Source organism: Colias eurytheme, chromosome 31 (genome assembly GCF_061535395.1).
Source record: "Colias eurytheme isolate Ceu_HAF_F1 chromosome 31, ilColEury1 Martin Lab GWU primary, whole genome shotgun sequence".
In the NCBI taxonomy this organism is placed as follows: Eukaryota; Metazoa; Arthropoda; class Insecta; order Lepidoptera; family Pieridae; genus Colias; species Colias eurytheme.
In genome coordinates this window covers 2,125,559-2,145,449 of record NC_143010.1, presented here as the reverse complement: position 1 = coordinate 2,145,449, position 19,891 = coordinate 2,125,559, and the positions used below count along the sequence as shown (strand labels likewise).

Sequence of the window (19,891 nt, the reverse complement as noted above, 5' to 3'; positions counted from 1 at the left end):
ATAAATTTATACACGTCAACAAAATAGCCGACTGGTCGAGCCGATGGAACATTTGTTTTAAACAACACACTTTACAAGCTAACACTAAATGTTTAAAATAATTTAAATGCTGTTATAGTAGTTCGTTTTACATATTTTTTAAATCACCCACAGACATACATTGTCTGTGAAATCACCCATAAGGTAAATTAAATTCTCATTAACTAAATTAAAGACAAAAATATTAAAAAAATACTTGTGTCACTCGAGGACTGCCGCGGTAAAGTTATTGTATAGCATCGCATCGCTGTGCCGGTTGGAGTGGGGGGTGTTAGGTTTTTTCGTTACGGAATTTTTAAATTCGGTCGCCGCGCTCAAAGTCTGAGATAAAAGCTATCAGCTATGCAATAGCACACCCCGGACACTCCATACAAAATTATCGTTTTGACAGTCACACTGCAGAGACTGCAAATGTGTGAGTTAACGCTTTATGGTTGGCACATATTTTGTGACTAACGTAAAAAAAAATTCGCGTTTTTCTGATGAAATACATCCGTAAACAGCACAATATCTAACCATTTTCTACGAAAAACGATAATCACAAATCCAAAATAATAAAATTACTGTAAGTCAATTTGATTAATGTTGTCAATCTTCGTTGCGTATCGTCCTTGCAGAAAAATGCGGCCCATTTATAGCATGATCGTGCGGGGTGAGGTAAGTGTTTAATTTTGGCGGGAGGCGGAGAGTGTCCGTTCTGTAGCGTTTAGCTACTATTAAACTTGCATTTATTTTTATAAATCTATACTTATAATAAATCTGTAGAGAGGCCAATTCTGTACATGAAATATATTTAAAAAAAAACTATGAAGGGGTTATAAGGGATCGCTACTGATGCCAAAAATGCAATCAGTAAAATTTTTGTCTGTCTGTCTGTCTGTCTGTCTGTCTGTCTGTATATTCGTTATAGAAACAAAAACTACCAGACGGATTTTAACTAAATTTGGCACAATTATTCTTCATACTCCTGGGCAGGTTATAGTAAAAGAATCATGTAAATCGGTGTAGAAACACCAAAGTTATACATGAAATACGTTATAAGTATAAGTCATCGCGCGTGAATACAGAATCATGCCATAAGGATTATTTTTGTGTATCAGTTGCCGCGTTCGACGCGCTGCGCAGCGGGAGCTATAAAAATTAAAAAGGCGGCGGGTCTGCACCCGTTTCGCGTTGTCACGGCATCACGTGTGAATGGCTGAACCGATTTCGATTATTCTTTTCAATAGAAAAGAATGATCGAAATTCTTTTCAATAGAAAGGAATATAATAATATTCCTTGAAGTACGAGGATGGTTCTTATGTAGAGAAAACGTAAATATGTACCACGGGCGAAGCCGGGGCGGACCGCTAGTCTATACTAATATTATTATAAAGCTGAAGAGTTTGTTTATTTGTTTGTTTGTTTGTTTGAACGCACTAATCTCGGGAACTACTGGTCCGATTTGAAAAATTCTTTCGGTGTTAGATAGCCCATTTATCGAGGAAGGTTATAGGCTATATTTCATCACGCTACGGGCAACAGGAGTGGAGCCACGGGGGTGAAACCGCGCGGAGCAGCTAGTACTTATATAAAAATAGGATAGGACAAAAATATAAGACAAAAAATATTTAAAAAATACGTGTGGCACTCGAGGACTGCCGCGGTAAAGCTAAATTGCAATTTGCATAGCATCGCATCGCTGTGCCGGTTGGAGTGGGAGGTGTTAGGTTTTTTCGTTACTGAATTTTTACATTCGGATGCCGCGCTCAAGGCTATGCAATAGCTTAATAAAACAAACCCTATTCTATTATTAATTAATTTCACAGGTTACATGGACCTATTCACAAAGGACAAAAAGCTACCACCAGAGTTGAGATCGCTAGCATATGATGTAAACAGTGTAACACATTTCAGTGAGAGAGACTTTAGTAAGAATGGACATAAGACTATTATTTTTAAGGTGCGTTTATTATTTAAATACTAAATCGTCCTATATAGTATTTTTCTTTCTGCTAATATTGTAAGCGGGGTAGGAAGATAGAAATTTTAATCTACACTAATATTATAAAGCTGAAGAGTTTGTTTGTTTGAACGCGCTAATCTCGGGAACTGCTGGTCCGATTTGAAAAATTCTTTCAGTGTTAGATAGCCCATTTATCGAGGAAGGCTACATATCATCACGCTAAGACCAACAGGAGCGGAGCCCGCCGTTAAAGCCGTTAAAGTCTGTGAGTACGGACTTTCACGATACTTGGCAATGCTGTAGCTTATAGCCAAGATATCATAAATAGGTACTAGTGTTCACATTACAGTACAATTTAAACTATCCTGCAAAAAAACTAATAAATAAGTTTATAGGGAATTAATAATGTCTTTACCTCTTATGTATAGACAGTTCATTCATATAAATAGGTACCTGAAATTACTCACGTAGGGAAGGCCGAAGGACTTTATAACTATTAAAAATGCCTTTTCAGGATCGTAATACAAAACAGAATCGTATCGGCCTATCACCAACCGACATCCGTAAAATAGAAATAGTATACGGTGAAGAGTGTAGAAAACGCGATCGTCAGGCAAAAATAGATTTATGCAAGCAATACCCAGGTGTAGTTCGCAAAAAACGAGATCTAGAAAATGCTAGAAGCCTCAGAGTAAACCCAGATATAACACCACCTCCAGAAAATGTAACTATAATATCTCAAAGTATAAAAGATTTGGGTATAGTTAATGAATTAGAAAACATCGTACAAGACATATATAAGTTGACAGCATTGGCTCTTGATAACGCTAGGAGAAAATATTGCAACGAAACGAAAGAAATATTACGATCAGATAAAAAATCTGATATAGATACTAAACCAGATATATTTGGGATTATAGAACTTATAACAGAATACACTAAAAACATAGTAGATGATGCTATGGGGAATTTGACTCAATTCTGTGAAGAGTCAGAATCAGTTGATAGATTCTTTAGATCTAGATGTGGCTGGTATAACAGTAATAACAATAGATGTCCCCAATATTTTAAATCTACTAAATCTGGAAGGGTTAAATATTCAACTCAACACAGACCGGTATACCACCAATCTACTAAACATGAAGGCAGAGCGGTTGTTTATAATTATGATCATTCTGGCTTGAGAAATGGGACTCAAATAAACGGCACAGATAATAAAACTAGAGAGAAAAGCAGTGTTATTGATGCACATAGCACAGATATTAAAAATAATAGACAAAAAAGAAGTTTTACTAGTGAAATAGATGCAATTATCACACTTAATAAAAATGTTAGACAAAAGAGGAGTGTTGCCAGTGTAACCGAGGCATCTATAACAGATAATAAAACTAATAAACATAAAAGAAGTGTTGCCAGTGAAATAGATTATGTGACAGAAGTAACTGTCAATGTCAATGCCACAAATAATGTAAAAGTACAGACTAATGATAAAATACAGACGGAAAATAATTCGAAAGATATTTTGCGTATGGCAACAACTGTGCATGGTCAAAAGGGAATTAATTATGCTCCAATTATGAGGAGAAATGCGAAAAAATCTAGGTAAGATGTTTCTTGATTAAATGTTTAAATGATTGAGGTGTTTTTTTATTTCCTACCTTTCCGAACTTAATTGTATTTAACATAAAAATTATGTTTTTTTTATTTTGCAAAGGAGATGTATGTTTGATATGGGAACGAAAACACCCCAATCTCCCATATTTCAAAGTTTTTTAAAGATTAGGTACTTACACATTATAATTTGTTACGATTTAAAGCTACATTTGCATATAGTAGGTAGTTAAGTAATGTAAAAAAAAATGTACATTTTAAGCCAGATAAACCATTGATTTATTAAATTCAACTTGAGACACAGAATACTTAATAGTAGCTATAACGCTAACTGAGATGTAAAGTCTAGCAGTAAACAACAAAGTTTGTCGGTATTAGACGGAAGGAAACTCATTCTAGGCGCCAGTACTTTTGTATTATGTTAATTATTTAATGATATACAAAAAGTACATAAAAAAAATTATCTTTATTATTAAAGAACAGACGATGGCCTTTTTATTTTGAACCCTTATAGTTGTATCACAGTTGTATTGTAATGAGTAGGTATAATATTGAAGGAAGCAGATGAAGAAACTGCTAAGTAGTTCTGCCTTAAGTCACTTAAGTCTTAAGGGGATAAAAAATGTAGTCTGATTCATTCCATCATGCACAATTTTTTAAATAATATCTCTGTAAATCGAATTTCAAGGTTTATACTTTATAGCAAAAAAATAAATACGAAATAGACGTTTTAGGTACGTTTTGAGCCAATTTTGTTTGAATATTAAATTATTTTGTTCTTATTATTCCAAATTATATAAAGTAAAAAAAATTTTTTTCAACAAAATATATTTTTGCTCATTTCCGCTAACAATATTTCAAGAATGAGGACTACACGACAAGAAATGAAAAGTCATGAACAAAATTTACCAAGAAAGAGGAATAAAGCTAAAGTTTCTTATGAAGATCATAACGAAAACATGGATGATATATCTGATGATGAGGAAATTAGAAATAGAGAAAGGTAAAGTATGAGTTTTGTATGTAGAATATTTTTCTAGCAGTAACCATGATACTACTTGTGCAGGTATAAGACTTATGTCTCTAAGCAAAAATCTAAAAAAGGGTACTTTGAACCATCCCTACAGTACCTTCCAGGTTTCCTGGAAGAGATCACTTCTAAGTGATAAGGCCGCCTAATAAACTATCTACCTACTGCTTTTTTGTTTTGTATAAATTAGCAATAAGTTTCCCATGTAGGTATAGGTATAAAGAGTAAATAAATAAATAAATAAACCTTAGCTCACCCCCCACGCTTGAGGACGTTCGATATGATCATCTTGTCATGGAATAACTGTAGCGATTTTCAAAACTACACGATTTATTTCCGCTAATTTTACTCATTCTCTCGGACTACATGGGGAGACGTCAAATTATGAAATGGAAAATTCGATGTGCCGGCAACATTAGATATGAATTGTATAAAGCTTTTACATAAAAAATTGATATAATTTAATTATGAGATTCATAGCATTTAGATGCTTTATAAATGTAAAACTTTTCAAAGAATATAAAAAAATTCAATCACGAGGCGAGATTCGAACCCGCGTCTTTCGCCGTACCTTAGCAACGCTTAGCCCGATCAAAAAAGGAAAAGTCTGAAATCTGATATTTTTTCAATAATTTACGATTTTAGGGAAGTAAAAACCATTTTCTAGTAACATTAATATCATACAGTTTTCTTTCAGACCGCGAAAACAAAAAATGAGAAAGGAAAGTGCTCTACCAAAGATTGTTAAACTTTCAAAAGAAAACAAAGAATTTTATAAAGAACGAAAATGGCCTGACAGAATAGTTAGGTATATTATAGTAGAAGATCCCAGGTGTAAGTATAATTATGTACTTACAAGTACATACGAGTACGTACTACTATTGCGAGCGCAGTTTCGCTCCTTTTGAAGAAAACTTAAAAAAATATTATTTAATAAAACTGATCAATTGAGTTCCTGAAGAACTACTCTATTTAAGGGAATATAAAGGGAAGGCTTAAGCTTTCAAATAATAAAAAGAAAATCATCAAAATCGGTAATTCAGAGGTAAAACCTATACTCGAATTGAAAATCTCCTTTTTTTAAATTAGTTGAAAAAACGCATTAAGTATTTATTTATTTATTTATTTATTTATTAGAAATACCAACGTTTGTTTACATTGTTTCATTAATTATTAATTACAGACTTATTGTATTACAGACTTATTCTAAATGTAACAAACAATTATAGGTATTCACAACATGCAAATATAAATTACACAAACTACAATAACAAATACAAGTACGTTACGTACCTATTTTATAAATATAGGGACAGTCAGACAGGTGAAAAGCGACTTTTTGAAGTGAAATTTGTTTAGGTGCGTTGTGAGTAAAATTTCAAGTTCGCGTCATGGCAGTATTGTTACGTCATGGAGGTGACAATTTTGGCATCTTTGAATCTTGCCAAAGAAGTTTCACTTCTGATACGTGTGCTCGGCACATATTCTTTTTTTATACCATATAGATAAAAATATGATTTCCACAGACGACACACAAGACATGCGTGTTCGCTTGTCGGAAGTCAGTGAGATACTGAAGAACAAAACATGTGTCCGCTTACAAGAGATCACTGAAGAGCAAGCTGAGAGTGTATCAGACTATCTCGTTCTAGATACAAGCCCGGATTACGTGACTGGACGGGTGGGAGGGAGACAGGTATAGTTTTGTGTGTTTCGCCTCAGAATAATAATAATAGTAGTAGTTGTGGTAGTAGTAGTAGTAGTGGTTTAAAAAAATAGTAATTAGTAGCTAGGTTTCGCTTTGGTTTTGGTAAGAAGTAAGAACCTTTTTATTTTGTGTGTTTTTGGTGTTGTTAATTTTTCAGTCAGATTTGTAAATTAGCTGTTTTGTTTTTTAGGTAATGCACGTATGTAGTAGGTATATGGTAAAAGTAAGTTTTTCGTAATAAGTAGTTTTTTTTATTTAACTTCAAAATCGACACTATGAAAGTAAGTATCGTTATTTATTATTTAATTCTGTTGTTATTGTTATCTTTATGCGAGCGAGTAAATGTATCTCGTGTTGTGATCTTGTAATAAATGTGTTTTATTATTAATAATATTGTAGAAAGAATAACACTTCCAGACTGACGTAAAAACCGACCTTATTAAGATTGTTTGGAAGAGATTACTAGCATGTGATAAGTCTGACTATTGTTCCAATCGTCGGGCTTTAACCTATATCCGAATAATATATTTGATTTCTAAATGTAAGACAAAAAAACATGTCTAATAACCGGTCCACCGCTGTATATTATATAATTTGATTATTTATTTAAAAATTACTCTCCTTTATAACGTAAATAGAATTAGTTTCAGTATGATGTTTTGTCAAATTTAATTAAAAAAGTTAAGTAATATTATAAATAATAAAATAAATAAAAAGTTCATTTATTTGCCTTCACAACTTAAAACTATTACAGACGAACTAAATATGTAAGTATGTAGCATTTTCGTTGTGAAGGACTAGTGTCTGAAATAGGTCTGTGAAAGACCTGTAGTACAGATCACTAGCCCCCCTCGCGGATAGCACTACTAAATACACTCATAGTTTCAAGAACTTAATAATAACTTTAATGGGAAGAAAAAACAAAAAAGAACAGAACTTAATACTAATACTAATACTTAAAAGGTCTCTTAAAATATAGACCTATGCGTGACCAATGTATTTAGTGAATGTTTTGTCTGCGTGTCTGTGTTGTATGTATTTGTGCGCGTGTATATGTAAGTTTGTATGTGTGTGTGTCAGCGTGTGTGTTTAAGTGTCCGTGTGTGTGTATGTGTGTGTGTGTGTGTGCGCGTCTGAGCGTGGATATTTGCGTATGTGCGTATGTGTGTAAGTGTGTGGGTCAGAACCAGAAGGATACAGTGTGGAAGAGAAAAATTAGGTTTTGGTAATTAAAAGATCTTCAGTTTGTTGGTAGTCTAGGGATTTTAAATAATTAGTTACAGTTGATTTACATTTATATTTATTTTGGGGATATATGTTTAACGTTTTATTTAATTGGTTATAAAGAAAAGGTCCCATGAAGCAGAAAAATTTGTGCGAATGAAAACTTTTGAATTGTGAGGTTGGGCATATTTTGTCTTTACGGCGTTGGCTAAATTGTAAGTTTTCGTCAAAATCTAGTTTAGTATGCTGTTTTATTATAGTTTGAAGTATAAACGATTGCCTAACAGTCAATACGTCCCACGTTTTGTACAGCTCGGTAGTAGGGAAACGGTATGGAAGACCAGCCCCAACTTTGAGAATTGAGCGTTGAGCTCGCTCAATTTCTAACAGGTAAGTTTTGGCACTACCGCCCCAAGATGTGATGCAATAATTTATTATAGAGCTACCTAAAGCGAAGTATACCATTTTGATCACTTGTTGATCACCAATGTGCCTTATACCCTTAAAAACGAAAATTAACTTACGCAATCGTCTCACTAGTATGTTTATATGTGGTTTGAATGATAGTACCTGATCAATGGTTATGCCAAGATACTTTATTGTTTCAGCCCTCTCGAGTGATGGACATTGACAATTTGAGATAGTTGAAGAACATGAGTGGGCTGTAATAGTAAAAGATGTCGATGGAAGTAGTTTGGATCTATGAGCAAAGGCCATATATTTGGTTTTTGTGACGTTTAACGTAAGGATATTGTATTGAAGCCATTTACAGACACTGTTAAATCCTTGTTGAGCATATTCGAATACCTCCTCCCAAGAATTACCAGAAAAGAAAAGGGCAGTGTCATCGGCAAAGGTAATGACTTTGCCCTTGGATAGATTGAGGTTGCACAGCCCATTGATGTAAGTCAAGAAAAGCGTTGGTCCGAGGATACTTCCTTGAGGAATGCCATATTTTACTGATAGTTCGCCACTGATTACATCATTATTAAGCCTGACTCGTTGCCTCCTATCAGCCAAATAGTCACTCATTAGTTTTAGTGGGATACCACGCACACCACTACGCTCCAGTTTATATAGTAAGTGAGTGTGAATTATGTTCGTTTTGCTTGTTAAATTTGATAATTTTCATGCATAATTTCCTTATTTTCACCGCGTTAAGGTTGATGTTCCGACCGTCCCTCCATACATTTTTGATTACCTCTAAACACTTAACACAGACACTATTTCTTTAAAACTAATCATTTTATCACTTCTCTATAATGAAATGTGTGCGCGTTCGACCTTTTTAATCAATAATTTACAATATTTACTTAGAAAAACAACAGTAAAATACCGGAAAAATTTGACACTTCTACAGTAGTGTGCGTGACTTTTGCCAAGCGAAACACGACATAAAGCACGACATCTAGCGCATAGACTATATACTTATTACAGATCTAGCGCGTCAATGTCTAAACGAAAGGCGATGTTTAGACATTGACGCGCTAGATGTCGTGCATTCGCGTTCGTTATCTTATGCATAATGAGCATAATTCTAATAAATCAAAGTTCTGTGTAAAAATTGAGTAATTTCATTTCCAATCGTTCAAAGAAAATAACAATAAAATAAAATAAAACTAATGACCTTAGAAACTATGTTTTTTTTTATTTATTACTCATTATTGTTCGTCCGTCGTAGGTCTGTAAACTGTATTGTACACTGAAGGTAAATGGTACTGTAGGTACTTTAGTTCGGCGTCGTCGCTCGTCGGCTTGATATAAAATTACATTCTTGATTTCATTGACACGCGCTATGATTTGCGCGCGGAATTTCTTGTGTTGTGAATTTATTTTTGTATGCTATGCATTTTAATTGATTCAAATTGCAATGTTTCTCTAGTATGCATTTGAGACTATATTGTAAATTGTAATAATTGATCGTGGGTATAGTAATTAATTATTCTAATAACGCAATTAGTAATATATGTATTTTCGGTGGGATTCAAAACAAAAAATTGGCCCGTGATTTTTATGAAATTTCACCACATTGCAAATCACATCAATCATAGTTCATACACATGTATGACGAAAGTGATTAGTATTGTGGCTAACATTGACTCATCAGTTCATCACTGAAACCAGTGATAAATCAGTACCTATATCATATTGTGTTTGAATATTTTTAAACAATGATATAAGTATACAATTATTATAAATCGGTAAACTATCAAAGTAATCACAAACTTGCAAACATTGGTAAAATGTCCAGTAGTTTATGAGCCTATTCATTACAATCAAACAAACAAACAAAGTTTTCCTCTTTATAATATTAGTGTAGACAAACACTATGAATACGATCACGAATGCAAATTCGGGGATTTTCTAATTATTGCTAAATAATAATTGAATTCTTTTTGAAATACTCTATAATTTTTAGTGTATAAATAGACATTTATAATGTGGTGCTCATTTTTTTTGTACTGCTAACGCTATTGTAGGTACCTATTTTCGTTGTTTTATTTCAAGTGAACACGGCCATACAATTTTGTCACGAGCCGCCTATGATTGTAGGTACTTTTGTTAGGCTCCTTCGTCGTCCGCGTCGGCTCGAAAGTTCTTGATTTCATTGTCACGCGCTATGATTTGCGCGCGGATTTTCTTGTGTTGTGAATTTATTTTTGTATTATTATTATTTTTTATTTATTTTTTTATTTTATTGATTCAAATAAAATATTTCACTAGTATGCATTTGAGACTATATTGTATTATGTATAATTTATCGTAGGTATAGTTATTCTTATAACGCAGTTATATTTTCGGTGGGACAATTTGACCCGTGATTTTTCTGAAATATCACCACGTTGCAAATCACATCAATCATACACACGTATGACGAAAGTATAGTGGCTATAATTGACTCATCAGTTCATCACTGAAACCAGTGATAAATCAGTACATATATCATATTTTATTGTGTTTGAATATTTTTTAAACAACGATATATACAATATTATTATAAATCGGTAAACTACCAAAGTACTTCCGAATTTTCAGACAGACAAACAAGTAGTTTGAACACGCAGTTTTCTTATACTAGTAGCAAAAATCAAAACCATAATATTATGTTTCCCTACTATATTTTACTAAAAGTCGAGTGCGTCGAAATCGTAAATAATAATATGTTTTTCACCTTCCTGGTTATTTTCCCATAGTAAATAGTGTTTTAGGTTTGTTGTTGTAGGTAGGAATAATAATAATTATTCTTACATGTTGGTTATGAAATGTATATTGAAATAATTTACTTTTACAAATCATTAGTGATATAAGTTTTGAGTGAAAATGCTTGGATCAGCATAATATTATATGGTACTTCAAATACATGTTTTGATAAAAAAAACAATAGTGTAATAAAATAAAACTGCGTTTTATTGTAATCAATGTTGACAATTTTAAATTCCAAAATTATTGATCAATAAAATAGTTTACACCAACAAATATAACTTTTATTTTTATAACAATCGTTCATAATATAAACCGTAGCAGGTGGCGTTTTGAAGTTCTGTCTACTCATACAGAAAAATGGAAAACTTGTTTTTTTTGTAAACAATTTATTACTCATGTTGTTTGGCAACTCGAAGCGTGGTCGTCCGTCGTAGGTACTTTTGTTCGGCGTCGCGTCGTCGTCCGCGTCGGCTTGATATAAAACATTCTTGATTTCATTGACACGCGCTATGATTTGCGCGCGGAATTTCTTGTGTTGTGAATTTATTTTTGTATGCTATGCATTTTAATTGAATCAAATTGCAATATTTCTCTAGTATGCATTTGAGACTATATTGTAATAATTGATCGTGGGTAGGTATAGTAATTAATTATTCTAATAACGCAATTATATTTTCGGTGGGATTCAAAACAAAAAATTGGCCCGTGATTTTTATGAAATTTCACCACATTGCAAATTATATATTATACAATTACAATTACAATTATTATAAATCGGTAAACTATCAAAGTAATTACAAACTTGCAAAATATGCTTTTCCGAATTTTCAGACAGACACACAATTTTATTAGTTTGTTTTAGCAAAGTAGGTACCTATACCTATACGCTTACGTCGCGCGTCGCGTCGTCGAAAACGGTGTGCCCAGAAACAAACATACCTAATTCAGTTACAATCCTTTTTTTGTTCCGTAATTTATTGTATTTATTCTAATACGATTTTTTTTATTCGTCGGCCAGTTCTACTAGGTATAAAAAGATAAAATTGAAATATAATTATTGTAGCGACAGCCATATTATGTTACTATGTTTTCGTAAATATGTTTTTCACCTTCCTGGTTATTTTCACATAATCTTATCTTATATATAAAAATGAATCGCAAAATGTGTTGGTAAGCGCATAACTCGAGAACGGCTGAACCGATTTCGATCATTCTTTTTTTATTATATTCCTTGAAGTACGAGGATGGTTTTTATGTAGAGAAAACGTAAATATTATGTACCACGGGCGAAGCCGGGGCGGACCGCTAGTCTTATATATAAAAATGAATCGCAAAATGTGTTGGTAAGCGCATAACTCGAGAACGGCTGAACCGATTTCGATATTTCTTTTTTTATTATATTCCTTGAAGTACGAGGATGGTTATTATGTAGAGAAAACGTAAACATGTACCACGGGCGAAGCCGGGGCGGACCGCTAGTATATATATATAAATGAATCGCAAAATGTGTTGGTAAGCGCATAACTCGAGAACGGCTGAACCGATTTCGATAATTCTTTTTTTATTATATTCCTTGAAGTACGAGGATGGTTCTTATGTAGAGAAAACGTAAACATGTACCACGGGCGAAGCCGGGGCGGACCGCTAGTCTTATATATAAAAATGAATCGCAAAATGTGTTGGTAAGCGCATAACTCGAGAACGGCTGAACCGATTTCGATAATTCTTTTTTTATTATATCCCTTGAAGTACGAGGATGGTTCTTATAGCTAGAGAGCTAGTTAGTTTAGTTTTAGTGCAGTGGCAGTGTAAATGTTGTTGTTGAGGTTATGTAAATTTAACACTTTAGTTAACTACCAAGATATAAAGAAATGAGGATAGGACACAATAACTATTGGTTGAGGTATTTATAAACTCATAATATACTTTAAAAAAAATCACGTTTTAATAAATTTCTAGAATTAAATTAGAACAGCTGATTCAAAATAGCCTAAAAAATCTTAATAATAATAATTACGCTTCACAGCAAGAAGAAATGTACCATATGTACCCGCACAAAGTCGATATTGTGTTGCCTACCGTTCGACTCAATGGCTAGGGTTGTAACTACCTTTAATAATTATTACCAAACTAATAAACCGAGTGATGCGAAATAACCATAATTCTTTTAGAGTTTGATAAAATGATCAGGCAGGTATTTTCTTTAATCCTCTGAATTCTCGGTTACTAAATTGTATCGTTGAAATTATTCTTAATCGCGTAAATTTAATAAATAATCATATGGAAAACACTTTTCATTTGTTTTTTTACTTTCACGCCCAACATACAATAATTACGTTGTTTCGGTATTTTGACGAGAAAACGCAGGAAACATCCGTTGTATCATTTTAGATAGATTGTATATTTTGTATCTGTAGAATTGAAATCAAAGCTATGTATATGTTGTCTCCATTCTTTTCTTATCGGATTGTTGATCCCAATGCGAATGCGTCACTTAAATTTTATAAAAGACAATTAAGAACATCAAAAATAAAGTGATACGTAAATATTTCACAGTGCAATATATTATGTAATTAATAATAATTATATATTTATGAAAAAATAATTACATCAGATTTAATAATAGCAATTGTTTTGAATGTACATAATATGAATAAATGATTACATCATAATAGTAATAATCACAATTGTTTTATTTCCCATTTGTTGCAACCCTAGCATATTTTCATGTAGCAGCAGAAGTACCTACACTGGCGGCGCGGCGGCATCGTGCGACATCAAAGGCATTGCCTTACTAGGTAAGTTTATAATGACTCATTTCTTTTATTATATAATTTACGTTTTACTTTTACAGAATCCGATTCAATGGATTATGAAGACGAGTCACACAACGCCATACGATAGTGATGATGAATGAACATTTCAATAAATGCATGCGTGTTTTTTTATGTTGTTTTGTAATTGTTAATTGTTTCTTAAATAAAGAAATAAACTAAATATTTAAATGATGATTTGTTATTTGCAACACAACTTTATATTTGAGATTCTTTACAAATGTATATTTAGTTTTGTATCATCAAATTTATAAATTTTATTCCATAGTTTTCAAAATTAAATGTAAATGACCATAAAAACATTAATTAAGTAAATCATTGATGTAAGGTCAGGGAACGTAATACATATATACATCTGACCATGTAGAAGCTAAGTCTTGTTGACTGCTGAAGTCTGTAAAGTTTTGTTGTCTGCTGAAGACCCTAATAAATAAAATATATGAATGGCAGATCTGGTCAAATACTTTCAAAATTGTATTTTTTTCAGCACTTTCATAAGTGTCTGCCAGAATGTTATCCGCGTGATAATGGTCTGCCATTGTTATTTTCCGATAGTAATAATAATCTATTTTCAAATATCAAAATGGCAGACGTGGTCAAATGGTTTCAAAGTTCGCCAAAAATTTCCACCTGTCTTACCTAAGCGCGCGCCCCGTCCACCACTCTGGGCTTAGTGACTCCTCATCTCATGTATAGTAGGTATAGGGGAATCAACACACAAAAATCCAGGTCTGGTCAAATACATACAGGTAGCTTTGCGCTAGCTCTCTAGCTATTACTTCTTATGGAGAGAAAACGTAAACATGTACCACGGGCGAAGCCGGGGCGGACCGCTAGTAAATAATAAAATAATAAATAGTGTATTAGATTTGTTATTGTATCTTGTATACCTACGAATAATTATTCTTACGTCTTGTTGGGAAATGTTCAAATACCTACCTATTGAAATAATTTACTGTTACAAATCATTAGTGTTATTAGTTTTGAGTGAATAGGCATGGATCAGAAATTCAGAATATAATATGCTACTAACTACTCAAATACATACATGTTTACACAACAAACACCACTGACCTCTATAACTATAAGTTATAGAGGTCAGTGACCGTCAGTGACAAACACTATGGATACCTACGCTCGCGAATGCAAATTCGGTGATTTACTAATTATTGATACCTAGTCATTGAATTCGTTTTGAAATAGCCTGTACTTTGTAATTTTTAGTGTTATAGACATTTATAAAATGTGGTGCTCATTTTTTTGTAATAAATCATCCCGAACGCTATTGTATTTTCGTTGTTTTATTTCAAGTGAACACCTATACAATTTTGTCACGAGCCGCCTCAGCTCTGGCCTCTGGGTGAAATAAACAAGTCAAATGATTTTTGTTCTAATTGTATTTTGGTAGTAGTTTGTTTAGAATTTACATTACCATTGTTTAATTTTTATTTTGTATTTGCAGTAAAATAAAAAGATGAAAAACTTCATTAGGTATATTGTACGACACCTCACTCTGAATCGCGCTAGCGAAATTTTTTCGTTACAGAGCACATATACAACTTTCGGACAATCTTCATTGAGGCCGGCCGGCAAATCGAGTATGTCGAGAAACTTCACTTATTCGATGGAGGTATTCTACCTTCCTTCCTCCACAGTTGTGGGACCCCGACGTGCATTGAACACGCAGCTTTCTGATACTAGTAGCTAAAATCAAAACCACAGATATGTCTGTGATCAAAACCATAATAATATTTTTACCTATTATTTTACTAAAAGTCGAGTGCATCGAAATCGTAAATATGTTTTTCACCTTCCTGGTTTTTTTTCCATAGTAAATAGTGTTTTTGATTTGTTGTTGTATGAATAATTATTCTTACTTGTTGGTTATGAAATGTATTTTGAAATAATTTACTTTTACAAATCATTAGTGATATTAGTTTTGAGTGAAAATGCTTGGATCAGCATAATATCATATTTGCTACTTCAAATACATGTTTTGATAAAAAAAAAACAATAGTGTAATGTAGGTAATAAAATAAAACTGCGTTTTATTGTAGGTAATCAATTTTGACATTATTTATTTCCCAAAATTACAATAAAATAGTTTACGCCAACAAATATAACTTTTATTTTTATAACAATCCTACTTCCTACTAATGCGAAAGTTCATACATGTTTCAAAAGAAAAACTTTTACTTTTACTATTATTTCAATTTATCCGGTTTAATTAAGACTTAATATTGATACATATGATCATTATAAATACAAATAGGAATTAACAATATAACGAATACGTGGCACAACTAAAATTTTACCGATACCACCCGTGGTCATTCTCCTTTGTGGGTCATTTGTAACAGGATGGCGGTTCTACAGCGAAAAAAGAAAAATGATGGTCAGAACGCTGATACCGGATACCTTAAGATACTGTAATATAAAATATTACTAGATTAGATAAAATATTATAGGTAGTATCTTCACCGTGTGTGACGCGCTTTACATTCACGCCATCTAGAGTTAAATCTTTATCATTTTTGTATACGTCTGTGTGTGTAAACGACCCTGTATGCAATGACAGATGTTAAAACGCATAATTTTACCGAATTGGGTGGATTTTAAGGCAATGATATAACATATTTCAATAAAATATAATATTCAGTAACCGCCATGACTATTCCTAGGTTTGATGACTATTCCAATTACGCAAAAACTCAAATAAACTAGAAATGTAGAATTCAGCGCCATCTAGCGGGATATTGGCTGGGAACAGATCGTTGCAATCACCTTAAGTTAACAACTTACAAACAAATAAAAAAAAAATGAGTTAAATCGGATCAGCAAAGGAAGTTAAGGGCTTGGTCTAGTAGTGCAAACAAATGCATCCTGTCATCCTATATGTAAATAATACAAATGTACTAAGGGAAAGTTGCTCCACTTAATTTTTAAAAATTAAATCATTCGTATGCATAATTTAATATTCGTAATAAGTACCAAAAATGACAATTTGAAACAATTTTCGTGAAAATTACACCGGGTGATTTTTTTTTTATCAGTACACAAAATTTGCGAATACTTTCTATTGATATCTTCAACTTCATGTTTATATAACTGATCAACTTTTACAAAGAAATTTGGACGAAATATAAAAAAAAAAATAAGCTTTCCATACAAAATGCATAACTCTATACGTTTTTTTCGACCTAAGTTTCTTAGTGAAAGTTGTTCAGTTTAACTAATAAAACGGATAAACAAATTTTGTATATAATAAAAAAAATGTAATGTTTGTGTTAAAAAATTATTAAATAGAAAAATACACAAATGAAAACAAAAGATATTTATTTCTGACTAGCTTCCGCCCGCGACTCCGTCCGCGCGGATGTCAGTCTTCGTGTCTTCTACAGATTTATTATACATATTATGTATAATATATAGATTTATATTGATAAACCTAATAAATCTTTTGCTAGCATTCTGATGCTTTATCGGTTGCACTGGATTTATCTCTTTTTTTTCAATTGCTTGAATGATATAGGATGGGTCCTTGATGGACATCGAATGCTGAAGTCTCGAATCAATCAATTCTGACAGTAGGCAATTTATGTAAAATCTTGATAATGGTCCATCATTTTATTTTGCCTAAACGTTACATACTTTTTTATATATTCTATTTTTAATGAATGATTCACTCCAGTCCAAACAGCAAATAAGCAGACTTCTGCTTCTGCAACGTTTAGTTGTCCCTGAATTTGGAAAAAATAGTCATGATTCTTATCTATGACAAAAGTGTTATTTTTTGCATAGTATTTCAAATATTAAATTTTTTTTAACCGCATCTTCCGCATTCATGTCTTTTGCCGGCATTAGACATTTAACTTCTACTAGTCCCATTTTCCCTTTTTGATATGGGAGTGTATAAAGTAAATTTTTTAGATATTTCTCGTTATACTTTTAAAAAGTTATTATTGTCATTTTGCTCATCAGGTAAAGTAATTTCGATATCAGTTTTAAGTTTTTTGATACCTGCAATAATAACGTCATAATCGCCTGCACATACTTATCGATTACACCCTGTATACAATCATAATGTTCACCATCCACATTCATAATGTTTTCCTGTCCTCCTCTCCTTTACGCTGTTCACCGATACATTTTAAATGAGTAAATCTGCTACCACTGAAGGATGTTTCATCGTGATCAGCAAATTTTCACCACTGTTGTCGATTATTTGTTTTTCATTTTTAATCAGCAATTGGGATTCATCAGTTTTGTTTTTTGCAGATTGGTGATGTACCCTAACAATACGTCGAAAAGGGAAAGCATCAACGAATTATCGTTTTCGTCCTCTTTTTTTATTCTTCGCGTCTCTGTTATTTCTGTTTGTTTAGTTCTCAACACCCACTGAATTTTCTATGTTATTGTGATCTTCCATTACATCTGAGTTTTGATGATGTGATGATAATCCATTCGTTTTAATATTGGTACTTAGAGTTGGTAGACTAAACTAGAAATGGCGGACTAAATTTGTCAGCGCGTCTGTAAGATCAGAATATAAAACCAACATCCTGTATTTAAGTTACAAAATTAATAATCAAGCAAAATGCCGCTACGTTGAAAATGACTAGAAGAAAAAATTAAAACACCTCGGATCAATTTTGGAGTAAACAAATCATTTTCCCCGTATGGGGATTTCCCCGGATGAACTTGGGAAGTTCAAGTTCTCAATACAAGTTTATATTATATTTCGTATTTCTCAAACGAAAAATGAACATTTTTGGAACTTCAAAAAAATTATATTATAAGAAAATTTATGAGCTTACTTTAGTTTTAAAGAAATATACATCCCTTTACTGACACCCCGTAAAATAAAGAAATTGTTGCCAATCACCTTTGCAATCTATTTGGTTTCATTAACTTTATGTTCGAAGATAATTTTTTTTCTAGTAGTTACACGCGTATTTTTTTCGTTTATTTTCCATATCGAAATCAAATGTTTAAAAATACGAATATTTGCACAAAACTAAGATAAAAATAATCAATTAACAAAAATATGAAATTTAATGAAGTAGAGCAACTTTCACTTCGGTATGAAGGAAAATCGAGCGTAGAGCACACAGAACGCTCCGGCCCAAGGAGCGCGACTAAAGAAATTCGCTAGAATTTTTCCTAATTATTTTAAATATTTTTTTAATATTTAAAGAATTATCAAAATTAAAAAAAAATGTTTTTTAAAGGATTAATACTCATTGGTCTTCAACCAACTCGAATAAATTAATGGAAAAAATAACTTTTAGTAGTATTTATCAATAGATTTTGTAAGGCAAAAAATGGGAAATTTAATGAATTTATAACGTTCTAATTAAGAAAATCATAAGTTTTTCGGCAATTGTATTCAGCAGTTTTTAATAACGACTATATAAGGATAATAATGCGCTGATCAGATTGTGTAAATTGTAATCGGTTGCAACGTAGTGAGTGCACAAACTTAGCTCGAAATGTCTTTGGGGGAAAGAGGCTTATCTTGAAGGCCTGATTAAGGTAACATAAAGTAACTTTACAAATGTGAAAAAATTCACGCGCATTGCGTATATAACACTAATTGATAAACAAGAAAAAAAAATTCAGTTTATCATATCATTAGCCGGGAAAAAATTGTCAAATAACTTGTTGAAAACGCAATTTTGCTAGACTGCAGCCTTAAAATTGGAAGAAACTGCTAAAAACATTAATTTTAATCATCATTACCAAAGCATAAGGTTTCATTTACATCTTAATCTTAATCTTAATCTTAATACTATTTATTATAAAGGCGAAAGTTTGTATGGATGTATGGATGTATGGATGTTTGTTACTCTTTCACGTAAAAACTACTGAACCGATTACAATGAAATTTAGCACACATATAGAGGGTAACTTGGATTAACACATAGGATAGGTTTTATCCCGGAAATCCTACGGGAACGGGAACTATGCGGGTTTTCCTTTGAAAACGCGGGCGAAGCCGCGGGCGGAAATCTAGTTACAAAATATTCGTATTTCAAACCTTCCGTCATTGCAAATAGAAAATTGCTACAATAATTTTTATATAAGTAACTTCATATTAAATTACATTCAATCTAAAATAATACTTAAATCCAAAGCAATAAGGTCCAACAATTTATCAATCAGACCCCTCTTAAATTACAATTTGAATTTGAGACAAGTATCTATTATTTATTTAAAAGATATCTTGTTAACAACATTTCAATTTGCCGCCATATTCTCGTGAAGTAAACAAGGATGGACATAGTGAGCTAGA

At 32.3% G+C, this 19,891-nt stretch overlaps 1 protein-coding gene and 1 long non-coding RNA gene across 2 annotated transcripts in view; one reads left to right on the top strand and one right to left on the bottom strand.

The window, feature by feature from the left end:
- Window positions 1-19,891, bottom strand: part of LOC149895407 (uncharacterized) — a 270,965-nt gene that overhangs the window by 162,959 nt on the left and 88,115 nt on the right. The window lies entirely within an intron of this gene.
- LOC149895412 (uncharacterized) overlaps window positions 1-19,891 on the top strand; it is a 39,855-nt gene that overhangs the window by 12,729 nt on the left and 7,235 nt on the right. The window contains exons 5-9 of the mRNA XM_090118880.1: window positions 1,849-1,982; window positions 2,500-3,587; window positions 4,459-4,599; window positions 5,324-5,460; window positions 6,153-6,322. Coding sequence (XP_089975006.1) covers window positions 1,849-1,982; window positions 2,500-3,587; window positions 4,459-4,599; window positions 5,324-5,460; window positions 6,153-6,322 — 1,670 coding nt within the window. The remainder of the gene's footprint in view (window positions 1-1,848; window positions 1,983-2,499; window positions 3,588-4,458; window positions 4,600-5,323; window positions 5,461-6,152; window positions 6,323-19,891) is intronic.